General features: G+C 35.8%; 1 protein-coding gene across 1 annotated transcript in view; it reads right to left on the minus strand.

The window, feature by feature from the left end:
- sh3yl1 (SH3 and SYLF domain containing 1) overlaps positions 1–21035 on the minus strand; it is a 62307-nt gene that overhangs the window by 41072 nt on the left and 200 nt on the right. The window contains exons 2-3 of the mRNA XM_039747712.1: positions 14013–14123; positions 7476–7589 (exon numbers count right to left, since the gene is read on the minus strand). Of these exons, the coding sequence (XP_039603646.1) occupies positions 7476–7589; positions 14013–14123 (225 nt within the window). The remainder of the gene's footprint in view (positions 1–7475; positions 7590–14012; positions 14124–21035) is intronic.

Raw genomic sequence — 21035 nt, forward strand, 5'->3', positions numbered from 1 at the left:
ATGTCAGAGATATAGTATAAATAGGGATGCACATGCTCCTAGTTTCTTATATTTAATTTCTTTGCTCCAGTAACTAAATTAGCTCCAAATGAATGAGAGCAATTATATTTGGGCTGCTGTTCGAATATAATATTTAATCTCAATTAATCCCACAATTAAAGTTTTTACTTGAAATTAACTACATATTAATCACAATGTTTCCTTCAAGTATATGAATATTTTCAATAATGCAAAAATAACTGATTAATTTCAAACACAAAACAGTTTTAATAATCATTCACTGATTTCTCAGTTTTTTTATTTTTAATAAATTTGCAAAACCCTCAAGTAAACTTTTTTCATGTTGTCATTATGGGGTGTTGTGTGTAGAATTCTGAGGAAAAAAAATTAATTTAATCCATTTTGGAATAAGGCTGTCACTTAACAAAATGTGGAAAAAGTGATGCGCTGTGAATACTTTCCAGATGCACTGTACATTGGTTTCATATTCTGAGTGAATTAAGCACAATTGGGTTGTCAGTATATTGGCAATAACTTGTACTTATTGGGGTACAAAGCGAGGAATTTAAAGAAGTACTGCAGAATATTATTTCTATTGCAGACCAAGCCTGTGTATATTGATTTATTTCTGTCAATGTCCAGGATTTTATAGCTTGTATATCTGCTGCCAAGTAGTAAAATTGAAAGTTAGGTAGAGCCATGCCACTTTCTGCCTTAAGTCTTTGTAGGGTCGCCCTTTGGGTACGTGGATGGTTTGAATTCCAAATCGATGAGGTTATAATTGAATCTATTTTCTTAAAAAATGATTTATTGATGTATATTGGAATGTTTTGAAAAAGAAGCTTAGGAAGGATATTCATCTTCACAGTGTTAATTTCTTCCAGCTAAAGTGAGATGAAGGTAGGCCATCTATGCAAGTCTTGCTTAATTTTTTCCATGCAGACATCAAAATGTTGTTGATAAAGAGCTTTATGATTACTTGTGACATTTACCCCTAGGTATTTAAACTGATCTGCGATGATAAAAGGGATGGTGTCCAATCTGATATTGTGTGCTTGACAGTTCACTGGAAAGAGTACACTTTTATTTAAATTAATTCTGAGACTAGAAATCTCTTGAAATTCTGCTAGTGCTATTAGGACTGCAGGCAAAGTATTTTGTGGATCTGATAGATATAGTACCATATCATCTGAACGTGGTGAAATTTTCTGCTCAGGCTCTTAATCCCCTTTATCTCATAAGCATTTCGACACTGAACTGCCAGTGGCTCAATGAAAACTGCAAAAAGCAATGGCGACAAGGGGCATCCTTACCTAGCACCACATTCTAGTTTAAAGGAGTCCAAAATAATGTTGTTAATACAAACTGAAGGTTCTGGACTGGTATACAGCAGCATAATGTTCGGGCCAAACCCAAATTTCTCCAATGAAATGAAAAGTTGTTCCATTCAACCATATCAAATGCTTTTTCTGCATCCAATGATAATATAATCTCCAGGGTGTTTAGATTTTGTAGGTGAATATATTACATTAAACAGGCGTCGAAGATTGGAAGCTGTGTCTGTCTTTAATAAATCTAGTTTGGGCTTGTGATATTAATGAAGGAAGCACTTTCTCAATCCTTCTAGCTAGGACTTTGGAGTATCTAAACATCATTATTAAGGATAAAGATTGGTCTGTCTGATGCACATTGTAAGAAGTCCTTATTTTGTTTAGGAAAGAAAGTAATTAATGCTTGGAGAAATGTTTGAGGTAGCATTTTACTATCTCCAGCTTCTGTAAATGTTGGTAATAAGAGGAAAGCTAACTTAAATGAGATTTTCTTTTATAAAATTCAGCAGGGTAGCCATCAGGGCCTGCTGCTTTCCCACTCTTATATGAGTTTATAGCCTCTAGTAATTCTGATAGTGCCAGAGGTTTTTACAATTCCTCTGCACTAAGAGTATCTAGTTGTGGTATCTGTAAGGCATCCAGAAACACGTTAGATTGTGTCTTGTCTTCTTTAAACTCAGTAGAATATAAGGAATTGTAGTAGCCTATTCTCTAAATGTCTGCAATATGTTTTTATGATCAATGATTTTGTCTCCGTCTGTGTTGGTAATTGCTGGGATTGCATTGCAAACTTCCTGCTTGTGGATTTGTTGAGCTAACATCTTATTAGCTTTCTCGCTGTGTTCATAGTAATGATGTCTTGATTTAAAAATGAGTTGTTCTGTTTCTTTAGTTGTCAAAAGGTTGAGTTCTGAATGCAGAGCCTCTCTTTTCCAATGAAGTGCCTCATATGGACACCTGGCATGTTCTTGATCTATTCTAGTAATTTCACTGATTAGCTCTGATACTTTTTTGGTTTCCAATTTATTTTTGAGGGAAAGATATGAGATGATCTGTCCTCTTAAGAAAGCCTTCAGAGTTTCCCAGAATGTTCCTGCAGAGATCTCTTAGGCTGTATTTGTCTCTAAAAAATCGATTTGTTTGGATATAAATTCTGTACAGTTCTCTTCTGCTAATAAAAGTGGGTTAAGTCACCAGCTCGGAGATGAACATGCGGGGCATAACGATTTGAGCTCCATGATCAAAGGAGCGTAGTCAGAAATAACAATAGCGTCATACTTAACAAGATTTAATCGTAGACAAAAAATTGTTAACTATAAAGAAATAATTAATTCTTCAGTAGTAGTGATGCACTGGTGAGAAGAAGGAATATGCTCTTGAGTTTGGGTTTAGAAATCTCCAGGGGTTTGATAAGTTGTGATCAGTTACAACCTGTGCAATTGTTTTTGCATCATTAGATTTCATTGCCCCCGTGGCAAGAGACCTATTTGGTCTGGATTTAAAACACAATTAAAGCCACAGCCATTAAAATTTTTTGAGTGTTCAAACTGGGAATAGATGCAAATGTGTTTTGGATGAAGTCCCTATCATCCACATTGGATGCTGTGGAAGTCCAGCCCCAGACACAGACAGGCAAATACCAATGGTTCCAAAACACAGACGTTTATTTACAGTTCTATTTACACTAAAGTCCCGCACAGCACACAGCGCCCCTGCACCAATCACCCTCAGTCCGGGTCTCTTCAATAACCAGCCTTCCTTCACCGCCTCTACTCCTCTCCTCTAAGTTTCATCCTCTTCCACCCGACTCCAGCTGACGACTGGAGGGAGGCGGCCCCTTTTATGACCACCCGGACGTGCTCCAGGTGCCTCCTGATGAGCTTCCTGCGGCACTTCCTGGTGTGTCGAAAGTGCCACATGAGCACCCGGAAGCACTTCTTCAGTGAGTCATCACTGTGGATTTGAGGTATTTTTTAGCAGGCAGCTTTTCCTGGAAATATTCACCACTATTCTTTATTTAGAGATAATGTCTCTGCCTGTGGAGGACCAGAGACTAAGAAGTGGCTTTGGAACCCTTTCCTGAATGTCTAATTTCAACAATGTCTTTCCTCAGCTCTTCTGGAAGTTTATTTGATTGAGGCTGTGTGCAATTATCAGTTAACCTTTGCTCTTCTATTTATGTGCATAACTAAAGGGTCAATTTCCTTTTCACATGGGCAATACATGCGTTGGATAACTATATTATTTAAGGATGTGCAGTAGCAGTTTAAAAATGGTGTTAATAAGTTGACTTTGGTTGCCTTTACTTATATTTTATCTAAACATTGAAGCTATTTATTGTGACAAATATAGAGGATATTTGGAAGAAGGAAAATACTTTCTCAACAGCATTGAATCTAGAAATGTTCAGAAGTATTTACTTGACTCTGTGCTCCCAATTTCTATTATTAAGTCTGCCTTCGATGAGGCAATAGTAATCATCCAGCTTTTTAGGTGGTTTTGTGGCTTGCATCTCATTTAACGTGCAATACGTTTTAATCACATACTCTTGCACTGGCAAAAGTAAAACACTTAAAGATTAATAGGTAGTGGCATTTAAATCAAGGACATATTTCCTAAAACTCTCATTTGTGCAATCATGTTGTCTTGTCTACTCATAAAATACTATAAAAGAAATTCTTCCTAATTTTGACTATAACAAAACAGTAATTACAACATATAACATGAACAACAGAGGAGAAATGAGTCTCCCAGTACTGACTTACACATAGGACATACTAAATTATTTCACTAGTGTGACAGTATGATCCAACAAAAAAGGTTAGAAAAAGATATGTCTCTTGGCTGGGAGGTATGTATTTAGAATATGTCCCAGTTATTGAGAGGATAGAATCAATATAATGTCATGGTGCAGCGATTTAAACTTTTACAGTAATGTTTCTTCTTAGAAAAGGTTACATGAAAGAGTAAAGACTACTCTGTACTATTACTAGGAGATACTTCAATACAGCTCCTCAGTTTCATGAGCTAATATGAGAGTGTCAATTACAAAAAACATGATTAAAGATTTCTCAAAAAGGTACAGGTCATATTAAGCCAAATATCAATGACTAAATCTAGAGTAGTGTCTTCTGTTCTGAAGTAATATATTTTGTACCTATAATAAAAAAAATGATGATCTATCAACTGCCTATCATCCAATGACAATATTTTGGCCGAGATATTTGGCTGAGCCAAACTGTTAACTGCACATATCCTTAATAGGCAAATACGTAGTGATGGATTGCTGAAAACAATCAACAGGGCCTCTGTTTTGACCAAATTTAATACTTACTTTAGGAAAAGCAATTTCTACATCTTAGTATAACTTATCAGGATTAAACAGCCAACAGCCTTTCATGGACAGCAGCACTAAACATCTTTCAAGTTTAACAAAAAGTAGCAGATCTGCCAAATTCCATGCAATTGGCATCAGTATAGAGGGAGAGTACTTTATAGAGGTTAGAAGCACGCACTGATACAGCGCATTGCCGCACCCACCACATGACAAACCAATATGACCAATTTTTTCTTATATTCCCATATTTATTCAATTTTTTTAAGTTTGACTTGAGTGTATGGAATGTTACTTTCCTCAAATAAAATTACAGACTCATACAAATGATTTTATACTTAGGATGGAAAGATAGTGTCTGTATTTCCCCAAAGTGAGCAATGTGCCGAGTTGGGATATTAAAGGAAAATAAGTGGAATACTCTGTGTTATTTCTGAACTTGGTGGTCACACCTACAATAAAAAGAAGATGGGTTGATTCATGTCTTTGATGGAGGTCACTGTGGTGGTTAATACTGAACAAATGGCCAGCTAGACATTCTCAAAGCAAAGATTGTGTGGTACTAGGGCTATCTGATTTATCTGACCCTGTGCACACTCTCTACAAACTGAAAAATACTGCTTAAAATAATACTAAACATAAAAATTCAAACATTATTATATCTGTAATATTTAATTAGTGAATTCAAAAATAATTTAGAATAGTTACATTTACATTTTAAACCCTTAAAAGCTGTTTTTGTAACAAATACTTTTAAAGTCTGGTTTGTCAGAGAATCACTCAGTTAGGTTTGCAGAATTTACTATTGTAAGATTTATATTCACACAATTAGCTTGTTAAAAAAACTCAGTAAAGAGTAACAATTAATATTTAATATATTTTTTACATGATATATTTTTTCAATATTTCAGAACTCTTGTAAAAAAGCCTTTGCTGTGCGGTTTCCAAAGTGTCTGATATAAGTGATCAGACTTTGTTATTGCTTAGCCGTGTGCAAATCCACAATTACACAAGTTACCTGTAGTAAATGAATCATAACTGAAAGACTGCATTACATTTGCTAATGTACTATTCTAATATATGCTTTTACTATATTCTTCCCATTTTAGCCCTCGAAAACCAATCAAATAACACTAAAAAAAATAAAATAAATTTAGTGTTTTCAGGGTCATATTCTGCAATGAGGCAGTACTGTTTTGCCGTACTGTACATGAACAGATCGTATTAATTTAGAAATGCACTTCAAGCAGTTCAAAGGACTGAAATCTTAAATACATTTTAGGTTAGTATTAACAAATGGAGCAGTTGCATTTCATCGGTGATGTAGACAAGCCAAACTGCCACTTCATTTGAAACTTGCCTCGATGTTTAATTGCTACGATTGTTGTCATCACTGCCACTGTGCCTGTATGTGTATGTGTGAAAGGCGGTTTCACCCACAACCCTGAACTGTATCCACCAGTTATAAATGGATGATGTGTAGATGAACAAGTGTAGATGTGCTCATTATAATTAAACAACGACTGCAAAGTTTCTGTTCCTTTATCAGGACTGTGTAGGACACTGGATTAAAAGTGATTAATCCCTCCATAATTTTCTGCTGTAACAAATGCATGACACTACAAGATAACAGTTACAATTCACATTTGAGGCTGAGCGCATGTGATTGTGCTCTCAAAGCTGCACAAATCTGTTTCTTAAGTAAATTGTAAAGGAATAAAACAGGCAATAACAAAATCCTGAGTGTCTGTGTGTGGAACTTTTTTTTCATTAATATAAACCTTTTTCCCCATTTGCACTTGACACATTTGTATTAGCAGGGTAAACGAGAGCCAAAGGTAAAAGTATTGGCGCCGACATAATGTTACATAACTTGCTGTGAATCTCAGGATGGCGTGCCTCTAGATGACTCTTCAGGCTTGTGGTGTTCTTTCCTGTGAGCTTCATTCCATATGGCTTACACAGAGTTTTTGTTTTCATCAGAGTTGTAATTAAAGTTGGTCCATACGTCTGACCATTTTTTTTCTGCACGAGAATTACGTTGGCCGACATAGCAGAGCAGAGTGGAGCAGTATTCAGCTGATGTGAAGATTTCCTGATGGCGCCCAAACTTAGTGGTATCCAATTACAAGCGTTCTTACAATTTTTTAAAACTGCACCACTGCATTCACGTTCATTATTAGTTGTATAATGTCAGGAGCTTCACACTGCTCATTGTCCAGTCGTCTGACTGTAACATTTTCAGTTTGTTTAGTTTTCGTCAACAATGATTATAAAAGCATTCTGCTTAGTTTTCGCCATTAAAGGCGCATTTTTATTTAGATTCTGTTCTGTTTTCGTCACTGAAAAAATGTCATTGACGAGTATTTTTCATCTTAGGTTTTATCAAGAAAATGAACACTGGTTAATGTAAGTCCATCAGAGTATGAGTTAGTACTTTCTTACTCACAGTAATTGTCCTTTCATGGGTAGACAGGGCTGGCTCTGCCATATGGGCAACCTAAGCTGCCACCTTGAGGGTCAAAGTTTTTGATGGGCAGCATCAAATTGCCAAATTTAATAGACACTGGCATTGGGGGAAGGTAGTTTCAAGTGATCTTTGGCAGCTCTAGCAACACTCCCCCCTTTTGCAGGGGACTTGTAGTTGAACAATGTTGTCTCGGGGACAATCAGAGTATTCCAGTATTTATACATTATGTGAAGTATTCATGAATTTAAAGAAGCTACTCTCAATATTTATTTCCCTCTTTCAGCTACTCAGTTTAACATCAATTTAAGTTAATATTAGAATAAATACAGTTTATACTTACGATCACCTGGAAGACGAGCCACTACTATACCACTGCCTCCACGAGCAGTTACCAAAAATCCTGCTTTAATGACTGACAGGATAGCAAGACCTTGAGCTTTTGCAATAACATGAGCTTAGGAGAAAGAAAAAATAAACATGTAGTTTAATAACAGCAATCTTTTTCAAAATATATATACTGTGCACTTTATTTTCATTTTTGGTTATTTACCTGTGTGGACTATGGCCGGCCAGTCATCCTGGCCAATACCCCTAGGCCGCCAGATGGAGCCCTCCCTGCAGCATGGAGGTGCCCCAAATGCCAGCAGGGAACCATGGACATTGGAGTTTTCCTTTACAGCCTTGCTAGATACCTTGGGGGGGTCAACAGAGGACGCTGCAGGGAGACCCAGAGACTCTTACATGCCCTATAACCCGGAAGTACATCTTAGTCACAGCGACAGTGGAAATGACGTACTTCTGGGATGAAGAAGAGGACTTTTGATCTGATCCGGAAGTGATAGGAAGGCACATGGACTGAGGGTACGGAAACACTTCCGGGTCAGGGAATATAAAAGATTGTGAAAGATCCCAGACGAGTGAGCTGAGCGGCAACGCGTCTGGGAGAGTGGAGGATTGATTATTGATTTTATTGTGGATTATTATACGAGTACTGTGGAGTGGATGGTGCTTTGTGCACGTATTTGTTCAAATAAAATAATAATTTGGACTTTTATCTGGTGTTTGGCATCTAGTCTGAGGGTTCAAGGGGACGACAGTGCCCCCAATCTGTCACACCTGATAGACTTCAATCTAAAAATATAGTCTCCATCTCCGTTGTGATACTTAAATATAATTAAATTTATACTGCTCAAAAAATTAAGGGAACACTTAAAATCACACATTGGTTCTCAACGAATAAAATATTCAACTGGAAAAACTTTATTGAGTAATACTGTGCAATTCATTGAAAACAAAATGATGTTTTAACAGTCACTGGAAACCAAAATTACCAACACTTTAAAATGTTTGATTAAACAGCACACCAAAAATAAAAATCAAAAATTGAAATCACGGGCTGATCCAACGTGTGTGAATTTCTTCATGGCAACTCATAATGTGATTCAGCAGTGTGTATGATGGCCCCCATGTGCTTGTATGCATTCTTGACAATGTTTTAACACGCTCCCGACGAGATGGCAGATGATGTCATGGGGAATCTACTCCAAAATCTAGATCATTGCAATAGTGAGCTCCTGAATAGTCTGTGGAGATACTTGGCGTCGTCACCAATACATAATGTCCCAGATGTTCTGAGCTGTATTCAGGTCTGGAGAACGTGTGAGCCAGTCAATGGCATCAACGCCTTCATCATCCTGGAATTATCTACACACTCTGGACACTTGAGGCTGGGCACTGTCCTTCATCAAGAGGAACCCAGAGTACAGCATAAGGTTTGACAATGGCTCTAAGGATTTAATCCTGGTACTGAACAGCTGTCAGGGTACCATTGCCTAGCCATGAAGGTCTGTATGACCCTCCAAGGAAATGCCTCCCCAGACCATCATTGACCGACTGCCAAACGTGTCATGCTGGATGACAGTGCATCTGCATAACATTCACCACAGTGTCTCCAGACTAACAGGGAGCCAGTGGTGGAGCTGCCAATTTGGTATTTTCTAGCAACTGCCAATTGAGCTGCATGGTGATGGACTGCAAGTACACGTCCCAGTAGAGGATGTCAGGCCCTCATTCCACCCTCATAGAATCGGTGTCTCACAGATTGGTCGGAAACATGCACATCAGCAGCCAGCTGGGGGTCATTTTGTAGGGCTCTGGCAGTGTTCTTTCTTTTACTCCTCACACAAAGGAGTAGATACCAGTCCAGCTGCCGAGTTGATGCCTTTCTACAGCCCTGTCCAGCTTTCATAGTGTAACGACCCGTCTCCTGGTATTTCCTCTATGCTCTGGTGACTGTGCTTGGAGACACAGCAAACCTTCTAGCAACGGCATATATGGATGTACCATCCTGGAGGAGCTTGACTACCTGTGCAACCTGAATCAGCTGCAGGTACTGTCTAAAGCTACCAGTGGTGACAAGGACACTAGCACCATGCAAAACTACAGACAAATCAGCCAGGAAGGTTAAGGAGAAAGCAACTGTCTGTGTCCATCACTTGCAAAACCATTCCCTTTTTGGGTGTTGGCTTGCTGTTGCCACTCCAGTTGTCATTTTCATTTGTACCAAATTAGGTGTGATGTTAATTCACAATCATTTATGATTCCTAACAGGACAGATCGATATCCCTGAAGCTTAACTGACTTTGTGATGATTAAGTGTTCCCTTAATTTTTTTGAGCAGTGCAGTTGTGTGCACACACTCACAAAATTATCTTCAGGCAATTGATGATGTCATCACCATTGCATATGAGAAAATGGGACATGCACTTAACACTTGTAAAATATTACACATTTATTGCCAAGAAATTAGTAATATAATTCAGTGCTACAGTAAAACCATAGAAAGTGCTGAATAGAAGCCACTTGTCACAGAAGGCTGACACTGATTGAGAGATTCATTATCTTAAATGTTCATTTTTTTGCCAGGAAGAAGCAGGTATTCAAAAAAACCACAATATCACCATCAAAACAATGATTTTTGTTTACAAAACAGTAGTTACTCCCACATTTCTATATGGAGGTAAAACACATTTCTACATGAAGGTTATAGGAGGCATACCAAGACTTTAGAACAGTATTATCTATGCTGCTTGTGAAAGATACTTCAAATTTGATGAGGAAACAGGTTAATCAAAAATAGTCTCTTTTCTTAATTGAACATGAACATTGACAGTTATGTGTATGCCATCAACTTTGCTGAGCTGGACAGGTCTTATGTATACCTACTACTAGACTTCTTAAAGTAGGTTTTCTTAACTTGTTCAAGTAAGCATGCAACTGGAGGAGAGGGAACATGCTTTAAGGACAATATAAAGGCCAATATGCAGAAGTGCAACATTGACACCACCTGAAAACTATTACCTTGGACCAACACAGTTAGAAGACAAGTTTGTGGCAATGCTTACACCATTTCAAAGCTATCTGACAGCCAGGAAGCAGGAGTAGCTGAAAATCTGTGCTCTGGCCTGTACCTGTAAAGCATCCCTAAAAAAAATTACTTTAAGTGTCTCAAACACTTTTTGATGGCAGTTGAGTTCTTCAAACTCCATTTTAGCCCCCTAGTTAAAGTGTAAGCTGATTTTTGAATCTTTTCATTTGGCAACGTGCCTACATAATTCAACTGAAAACTTTCTCCATTATCGCTGGAGGCCTATGTGATCTTGTGCAAACTGCTTATCACATTTGCTACAATTGCATACATGTATATTATTGTATACAATTGCATGTACAATTTTTATACATGAAAAAAATAGTACATGTCAATACTTTAACTGCCCTGTGCTTCTCTTCAACATAGAAAGGTGCTATCTCTATATATAATCTTCATTTGGATCTTGATCTTTGTTTGTCCGCGAATGAATTAGAAGAAGAAGCACTAGATGGCAGTAGAGAGACAGCTAAAACATAGGCATTGCATTAAGAATCTCCTCCAGGCTTATACTACTGAAGACTGTAGTACGCCAGTCACACCTCAAAACACAGACATTCAAACTAAACAAATTGTTGTGCTTTAAATTAACTAAAGAGATCTTCATTTAGATCTTGATCTTTGTTTGTCCGCGAATTCCACGCATGTGTAGACCACCTTCCAGTTTAGTACGTTGTGGTTACTCACGGATGTCAACAATGTGCCGGAATAATGAAAGCGGTGGTGGACAGTGCTACGCTGGTTAGCTCCTGAGGCCTGGTTAGAGAATGAGATTGCCGAAGATAAAGGTACGTGCCTATGTAACATATGAATGAAAGAAAGACAGTGGGTAAAATGAATGACAACGTAACAGCATGTTCCGGAAATTATTATTGTTACATTGTAGCCGGCGAGTGCTGCGCGTCTCACAGTTGTACCGTGGCTTGCTCACATGTCAGTGAAGTGATCCCTATTTATGCTTTAAAAAAGAGCCTGGATACTTATGTGTCCCCCTTTTATAACCATTGCTCCGTGTATATTGCCTTACTCTTTGGATTGCCACAAAGCAACCTGCGAGACAGGAGAAAGGTTGAGAAGAGATCGTGAGAGGAAACGACAGCGTTGTGAAAACGAGACGGACTGTGAACGGACAGAAGCAGAAATGCTCCTACACCACCACAAAATTACAAACCGGATTCCAAAAAAGTTGGGACACTAAACAAATTGTGAATAAAAACTGAATGCAATGATGTGGAGATGGCAAATGTCAATATTTTATTTGTAATAGAACGTAGATGACAGATCAAACGTTTAATCCGAGTAAATGTATCATTTTAAAGGAAAAATATGTTGATTCAAAATTTCACGTTGTCAACAAATCCCAAAAAAGTTGGGACAAGTAGCAATAAGAAGCTGGAAAAAGTAAATTTGAGCATAACGAAGAGCTGGAAGACCAATAAACACTAATTAGGTCAATTGGCAAAATGATTGGGTATAAAAAGAGCTTCTCAGAGTGGCAGTGTCTCTCAGAGGCCAAGATGGGTAGAGGATCACCAATTCCCACAATGTTGCGCAGAAAGATAGTGGAGCAATATCAGAAAGGTGTTACCCAGCGAAAAATTGCAAAGACTTTGCATCTATCATCATCAACTGTGCATAACATCATCCGAAGATTCAGAGAATCTGGAACAATCTCTGTGCGTAAGGGTCAAGGCCGTAAAACCATACTGGATGCCCATGATCTCCGGGCCCTTAAACGACACTGCACCACAAACAGGAATGCTACTGTAAAGGAAATCACAGAATGGGCTCAGGAATACTTCCAGAAACCATTGTCAGTGAACACAATCCACCATGCCATCCGCCGTTGCCAGCTGAAACTCTACAGTGCAAAGAAGAAGCTATTTCTAAGCAAGATCCACAAGCTCAGGCATTGTCACTGGGCCAGGGATCATTTAAAATGGAGTGTGGCAAAATGGAAGACTGTTCTGTGGTCAGACGAGTCACGATTCAAAGTTCTTTTTGGAAATCTGGGACGCCATGTCATCCGGACCAAAGAGGACAAGGATAACCCAAGTTGTTATCAACACTCAGTTCAGAAGCCTGCATCTCTGATGGTATGGGGTTGCAGGAGTGCGTGTGGCATGGGCAGCTTGCATGTCTGGAAAGGCACCATCAATGCAGAAAAATATATTCAGGTTCTAGAAAAACATATGCTCCCATCCAGACGTCATCTCTTTCACGATAGACCCTGCATTTTTCAACAAGATAATGCCAGACCACATTCTGCATCAATCACAACATCATGGCTGCGTAGGAGAAGGATCCGGGTACTGAAATGGCCAGTCTGCATTCCAGATCTTTCACCTATACAGAACATTTGGCGCATCATAAAGAGTAAGGTGCGACAAAGAAGGCCCAAGACGATTGAACAGTTAGAGGCCTGTATTAGACAAGAATGGGAGAGCATTCCTATTTCTAAACTTGAGAAACTGGTCTCCCTCGGTCCCCAGACATCTGTTGAGTGTTGTAAGAAGAAGGGGAGATGCCACACAGTGGTGAAAATGGCCTTGTCCCAACTTTTTTGGGATTTCTTGACACCATGAAATTCTGAATCAACATATTTTTCCCTTAAAATGATACATTTTCTCAGTTTAAACTTTTGTTCCGTGATTTATGTTCTATTCTGAATAAAATATTAGAAGTTGGCACCTCCACATCATTGCATTCAGTTTTTATTCACGATTTGTATAGTGTCCCAACTTTTTTGGAATCTGGTTTGTACGATTCGGACAGTGATTCCGAGTAGGCCGTTCCTATCGAATCAATATCCAAGGATTTTCTTTTGTAATTTTGTTTCCTTATAAAAAAATCATAATGCTGTGCGACGAAGGGCCCAGTTCACGACTGGCAGCCGCGTTTAAACAGGGAGCCCTTCACAGACAACTTTAACACGCACAATGTAGTTGGCCGCACATGGCTAGTACAAAATAAAGGTTGTTTTTTTTAGAACATACTTTCAAAGGATAACCTATATATGTGGATGTTGAGAAATAAATGTTAATAACAAATTAAACAAAAAAAAGATGTTTGTATGATGCAAAAGCTGAAATCAATATAAATCATATTGTAAGTAAACAATTTCTCCTAAAATATGTTGTTATCAGCAATAACTTTTAATTTTGATGAAAATGAAAAATAATAAATCAATGGTTTGGTTAAATACAAACACACCTTTTAAATAATACTTCATGAAGGTATCAAAAACTTCAATTACAGCCATAGGTCTGTTAGAAAGGGCCATATCCACTTTCATCCATTTTTACAGTTTTATCCCACTATATTTTACAAAAGAGTTCAAGCTTAGTCATAATGCAACAGGATATTCTGAGTACAGTCTAAAATATTCATAATTACAATTGCCTTTCCAGATTAAGAATATAATAAAACTGCATTAAATTAGGTACATACGTGGAATTAGCTTGTCAGGCCCATTTCTTGCAGTTATTTCAGTGAATTCTCTAAGAATTTTAGCTGCCTTCTTTGCCTCCGATTTCAAATTAGTTGGAATTGGATTACTCACTATTAAAAGTAAAACAAAATCGATTAAGTGATGCAAATACTGATGTGATAAAAAAATTATTTAATAAATTCCTCAGTTTATTGAGAACAATAAAAAAATGAAAATTTTCACTTTTAATTTTTATAACTAACACTAGTTGACTTTGAATGCTAGTAGAAATTAAAATGAAAAGTTTTACATTTCTTTCCATTTTCAGACACTATCAATTACTGAATTAACGCAATAGTTTTGGTATGTAAAAGTTAAAACTAAGATGATCATAGGATCAATATGATAGAACTAAGTAATGCAGAACTACTGTACATCCACAATATACAAAACAGTGTCAAAACAGAGAGAGACATGTGCTGGAAAAGATAATGATGAAGTTCAAATCCGAAATAGTAACGTAGGCTAAAAATCATAAGATATACAGTATCTCAAAAGAAAGGGTTAAAATATATAAAAAATGCAGAAAAGTGAATAAAAAATAAGACATAAAAGTAACTGATGTGAAAGGCTGAACAAACATTTAAGTCATCCCACAAATTCATCACCAGATTATGCCAAGATTAGTCTGCCAGGCCATTTACATTGAGAGGTACAGTGCGAGTAAGATGCATTAAGATGGCACAGTCGGAAGTTAATTGCAAATTAACTTAATGCTCAAAGTTCCAAGCACAAGTAAGACATGACTGAGAGTGGAGAAATGGGTGATGTTAATGTTGTTGCACAATAGGAAGGATCTATATGTCATCTTCTGATTTTACTGAATCACCTAAAGCCTATAGCTTTTGGCTTAACATACTGGGATAAATACTGCACGTCTTAAACTTGGATGTCCATCTGAATTGTATGGCCGAGTGCCCAGGAGAGGGTGAAGGCCAGATTTGTGGTGGAGATGATAAGCAGTGTTGTAGGCACAACTAATTAGCAGACCCTGAAGTATATGAAGAAGGCTCATTATAAATCAACAAACAGAAAGTTTTCAAAACTTGTCAATGTCATGATGCACACAACTCTTTATCTCTCAAAAATGTATACCTCGGCTGTCAATTGTTTCACTATGTTACAGACAATACAAAGTTCATTGTAAAAAAAATAATTACAGTTATTTCAGGTCCTTATCTTGCAGTTCTACTAAATAATTAATTAATGGTATTTGCATTTTTTCTGCTAATTGACTGCCAGTTTAATTAATAAATACATTAAAAAAAAATAAATGATGTTTCACCGCACAAAATATGCCATTCACGGAACAGTGGTCATTAGGTTGATGTAAAATGTGTTAGCAAGCATATTTACAATGTTTTCCTGTATGAACTGAAGTTGTTGAACAATGTTGGTACTTCATTTTGGCATATGGTTCATAGTGAAAAGTGCCTTAAGTGTATAATATTGTAAAAATACATTTTTTACTCACTGACATATACAATAAAAGTGAACATCATACAGAACATCTCTTCAGCATTTTGGCACATGCAACGTAGTAGCAAATACCATACACATCAAAAATGTGACATTCTCTCATTTAATGGAAAGAAATTATTTTAAAATCTAAATCAAAAGTTATTTTCATCAAACATAATAAAATTAACTAATATTGTTTGTAACAGATGTTCATGTTCCTTACAAGAGGATGTGTGCATTCATATTCATTTATTATGTTAATATGAAATAAATTGGATAGTAATTGAAATGTCGTAAATGTGTTTAGTTTAACATATTTATTTCCATGATCTGTACAAATCATAACTATTAGTACTCTAATAATTGAATAGACTGTATTCATTTACTAGCTCATTAAGAAATTCTGGTCATAAAATGACAGTGTATTGATTGAAAAATTAAAACATTTTAAATGTACTGATTATAAAATAAATACAAAAAAACAACAGTTGTCAAGCCTGAAGACTTTCTAAAAGAAACTGCATTAAATAAAGTCAGATAAAACAGTGTTTATCAACTGTTTGGAATAATAATTGTCCACAAATGCTGCTATTTTGTACAGATTTAAGAATTTTTTACAAGCACCTAAACAAAGGTCAACACAATTAGTGTTAACATTCTAAAAGGCTATTTTTTCATTAAAGAAATTATATTAGTGGAAAAGTTAAAAGCTCAGACACATCAAGGAGACTCATGGCTTTTGATGGTGTGCAGCAAGCTACTGGAAATGTTCTATCAGTTCATAGTAGCCAGTGTGGTTTTCTATGTTGTGGTCTCCTATGGAAGCAACTTGAGCTCAAAATAAGCACAATGCCTGAATAAATTTATCAGGAAAGCCTGTGCCATCACAGGATGAACCCTGAACAAACTGGAAGCTGTTATACAGAAGAGAATTGTGGCAAAAATGGATGCCATCATGAAAAATACCCTTCATCCCCTCCAGGAGGTACTCTCATGGAGCACTTTTAGCCACAGACTCATTCCACCACGGTGTGCTAAGAAGCACCTCTGGGGCTCTTTTCTGTCCACTGCTATCAGCCATTTCAGTGCTTCCTCCTGTGGCACTCATGAACTTTACTTTGAAATACCATTTTGAAATATCCGAGTATACATTTATTTATTTTTATTTACATACTGATTGATTGATTGGCTGTATTATTGGTTAGGAGTCTGTATCCTTGTTTTTATGTTTCAGCTGCCGTTTGCATGTAAAATTTCCACTTGGCATTAATAAAGTTTATCTAATTTAATCTAATATAGAATGGTAAGGGAACAGAGCTGACAGCAAGTAACGTGTGAAAGTGAACCTGTGATGGTCATTCTGTAGTTAGGAAGAGCTTACACATAAAAGCCTTAAGATTGTAGATAAATATGATGTACTAATAATTCCAAGGTTATATCCTGTATACTGTGTTCAATTTTATTCTTTTAATACTATCACATTTAAACTGAATTGTACTAATACCTACTTCCTTTACATGGAAAATGATTTCATAGTCATTTTAACAGTGCACTCTTTTTCTACCCAGAAACCCTACAAAGAAATTGGAATTTTTATTTTAAGGTCATAGCAACATTATAAATCATAGATGTCACTGTAGGACCTCCCAGCTTATTGGTTAACTTATTGTTCCAAATTAAATAGTCAAAAAAAAAATAAATAAATAAATAAAAAAAACCAAACAAACCACACAATAAATGTTTGCTCTAATCCATAATTTGCTTTTTGTGCTTTAGTTAAATTTTTAGTTACTGAACAGAAAACAAAATTTAATTGTTCATTGCAGAAGATTACGGCAGAGTTGCACAGTAAACACCCTATGTTCAGATTATAAATGATCCTCCTATATAAAGTCATGGCAAGTAAAGAATGGCCTGTGAAATAATTGGAATATTCATGTATTCATTAATTCATTCATATTTTAAACCTGCATTTCCAATTTAGGGAAGCAGGGGCTAGGACTTACCAAGACAGTGCGAGCACAAGGCAGGAAACATCCGTGCATGGGACTCTGTTGTTAAATCTAAAGCTTGTATCCTTGACAAGTCCTCAAAATGATGCATGCAGATTGAAATATTGCCATGTCATTCAAATATCTTTAAAAAAAAGATACATTTTTGGTGGATATGGGGGGGGAAGAGGTCAAAGTCATATTGATATGGAGTACATGCCAGAAACTTGGTGTGAAATGTAGGAGTATCATAACTGGTTGAACTGATAAATAATTGAATGTATAAAGGAAGGGGAAATTTAACCTGTGTATATGACAATTCTGAGACAAACCTTTTCCACTTCTCTTTGGTCGGATTATTATGCAACACCTTTTCCTCTAAACAGTCTCAAGATACTACAACGAGCTTTTCCCCCCAGAGTACTCCGCAAACAAACAAGTTTGTAAATTGTAGACATGTACGATTTTCCTTGGAAAACAAAACTAAATCTTGTAAATTTTAAAAATTAATTTTGCATCCATTTCTGTACATATTTTTTTTTCCCCAATTCAACGTCACTGGTTTGATTCTTTACTTATCTAAAGCTCAAAATGTATTTATTTTCTGTTTTTGTACATTTTCAAATGTAGAATATAGGAAGACATCAGTAAAGATTTTTTTTAATATATGTCTATTATCTATAAATGAATGGATTAAGCAGAATACAATTAGCTACTTCCCCTCTCATGTTGTGCTTTAGTGATTGTCTTCATTCTGCCTGGTTTAAATGATTAATTCAATATTTTTAAGTTATTAGTTTATTGCCATGGTATATATTAATTTGCCACATGAAACTGTGTTCTGATATTTTCTTGAATCAAAACCTTTGCTGCTTCCAGTAAGTTTTAATGCTTTTGTTTTCATGTTGGGACCCTGATACCCTTTACCTCCATTTTAAAAAGCAAAAGCAAACTATGTATTTAAAAAACAAATACACTAAATTCTTTACTTTAGAATACATATTAATGTGGAAAATTAATATATACCTTGATTATGAAGAAATAACTTGTAAAATACCAAATATATCCTTTAAACATGAAAAAATGTGCTCAGGAATGAAGTAGGTCTTTGTTTTCTAATTACTGGCAACAGGAATTGGCTCTAGTTACCCCATAACCCTGAACTGGATTAAAGAGGTTTGAGAAATTGATTTTAACTATTTTTTTTAATAAAACAGGAAAATGTAGTGCAAGGTTAAAGGAACTTTTAAGTTACTTATCTTGAAGGAAAATTAAGAATTCTAAATAAATTTAACAATGGTTTGAAGCACAGACATTGGGGCGTGTGAGTGACACAGTTAATCAATACATTTTCCTTTAATAGAAGGTTCTGTTGCATTATGTGTAGCTCTAGAGTTAATGCATAAAAAGTTTGCCTTAGGAAATTATAATGTATGTTGACTAAACAATTTTTATATTGAAAAAATATTACATTTATCTTTGTTCTGTTGTCATTCAGTGAATGAACATTACCATCGTAAAAATCAGTTGTTTGGTACAGGAAATACACTTACTACCAAAACTGTTTACAATGTTGGAAATGATCTTTTAGCTTTACTATATTTGTTACTTTAGAATTGTAGGAGGATACGTAGTGTAAATTGGCACAAGGATTATCTCTTATTTGTTTAAGGAAAAGCTAACTCTTCATCAAGTAACTTATGTTCCATAATGTATTTAAAGAGAAAATGACATAATAGCCAAAGAATCCTTTTGCCCCTACTACGTAACTACACAATATCTATATACAGTCATATTCCATTGTAGTATTTGCTTGTAAAAAATAGTTAAATTGGTACTTTGAGCAAATTTGGTTTCTAATTCCTGTTGATGTTGTACTTTCTTGTTAAATACCCAAATGCATTGTTTTTGCTGTATACATATTTATTTTTCAATTACAGAAGGCAAAGGCATCTGTTAAGCAAGGAATAATAATATGTCTTAATATGTATATTATTTAATATGGACTCTAACATGAACAGAAATGTCAATTTTTGTTACCCGACATGGCTCCTAAATCTTAACCTAATGTACTTAAATATTTTCAGGAAGGCTAGGATGGCATATTGTAGTGTACGCATGCCACACCTCCTTATTGTATTGTACTCTGTCATATGAAAAGGAATCTGTTGTGTGAATGTCTAACCTATGTTTTGAAACCTACAATTTAAGACTTAATACTACACTACTGGAAAAATGTGAAGCCCATAGGTCTCATCTGCCGTTCATTTGGCTTGAGGTTTCTGTTATATAAATCTGCTTTTTTTAGATGGATTACTATATGAATTAAACATTCTGTTGTGCTCCCAGTAGTTTTCCTTATCGTGTCAATCTTGAAATTCAACAGGCTTTACCCAGTTTGCAATGAAAATGAAAAAGGACCTCATTAGTTTCTTTTAAAAAAATTAGTAAATTTTAAAGGAACCAAAGATTCAAAAGATCAACAATCCTACCAGGAATCAAAAGCAAGTCTCTAAAGCAGCAGAGATAACCACAGCACGCCCATAGAACAAATAAATAACACACATCATGACTGCCCTGAAATTCAAGGCATCCTATTTTTTATTTATTTATTTTTTTAATCATATTGCATGCAGGGCAAGGAAACAGCCGAAGCATGCATTAATCCTGATAATTATGCTATATTATCTACTGTCTTCCTTACAAATAAATAATACTGCGTAATACAGTGTCACTACTTTCCGAAATGTAAGCCATGTGGCCAACACATATTGTCCTAAAATACCTTAAATTAACATACATGTTGCAAAAAGTCACTATTTAAAAAGTGACTTCATTGCTTTGTTGTCTTTTTGAACAGACAAGCAATGAAGATTCTTTAAGTTCTTGTAAAGAGGCATGTTTTACTTACATTCTTGAAACTTCATGGAGGACTTCATTTTACAGTCCAACCACCCCCTTAATCAAGGGTCATAATTACTGACCTGTGTATTTTTGTAAGAAATTTACTTCTTTAAGAATTAAATGCTAATTATTTTATTTCACAGAAACCTTAATATTCTCTACTATTGCCTTTAAACGCAACTTAAAAGATAACAGAAAGCAGAAAGAGTGAGCAGGTTAATGTGTATTATAGCCAGCTAATGCAATGTGTCCGTATTAAATACAAGAATTTAAAATTAAAGCCAGAAACGAAAAAACAAAATTGCATTTTACATTTACAGTGACACAATTATAACTCATAACTAAATTATCCCAGTGGAGTCTGCATGCCATACTGTAAATAATTATATTTTTAGACAACCACACAGAGGCTGGGGTTATGAAACTTAGCTTAACACATTCTTTGAACAACTATAATTTTATGAATAAACACACCCTTATGTTAGTGTAGTATGGATTATTTAGGCACGATTTATTTAATAACAAAGTTAGTTAGGTGTCAGTTTAACCAAAGCATATTCCCTGGTATAAAATGTTTATAAAATTACTGTTTTTTTTTTTTTAATATAAGACTTTTATACCATTAAG

Source organism: Polypterus senegalus, chromosome 3 (assembly GCF_016835505.1).
Source record: "Polypterus senegalus isolate Bchr_013 chromosome 3, ASM1683550v1, whole genome shotgun sequence".
Taxonomy (NCBI): Eukaryota; Metazoa; Chordata; class Cladistia; order Polypteriformes; family Polypteridae; genus Polypterus; species Polypterus senegalus.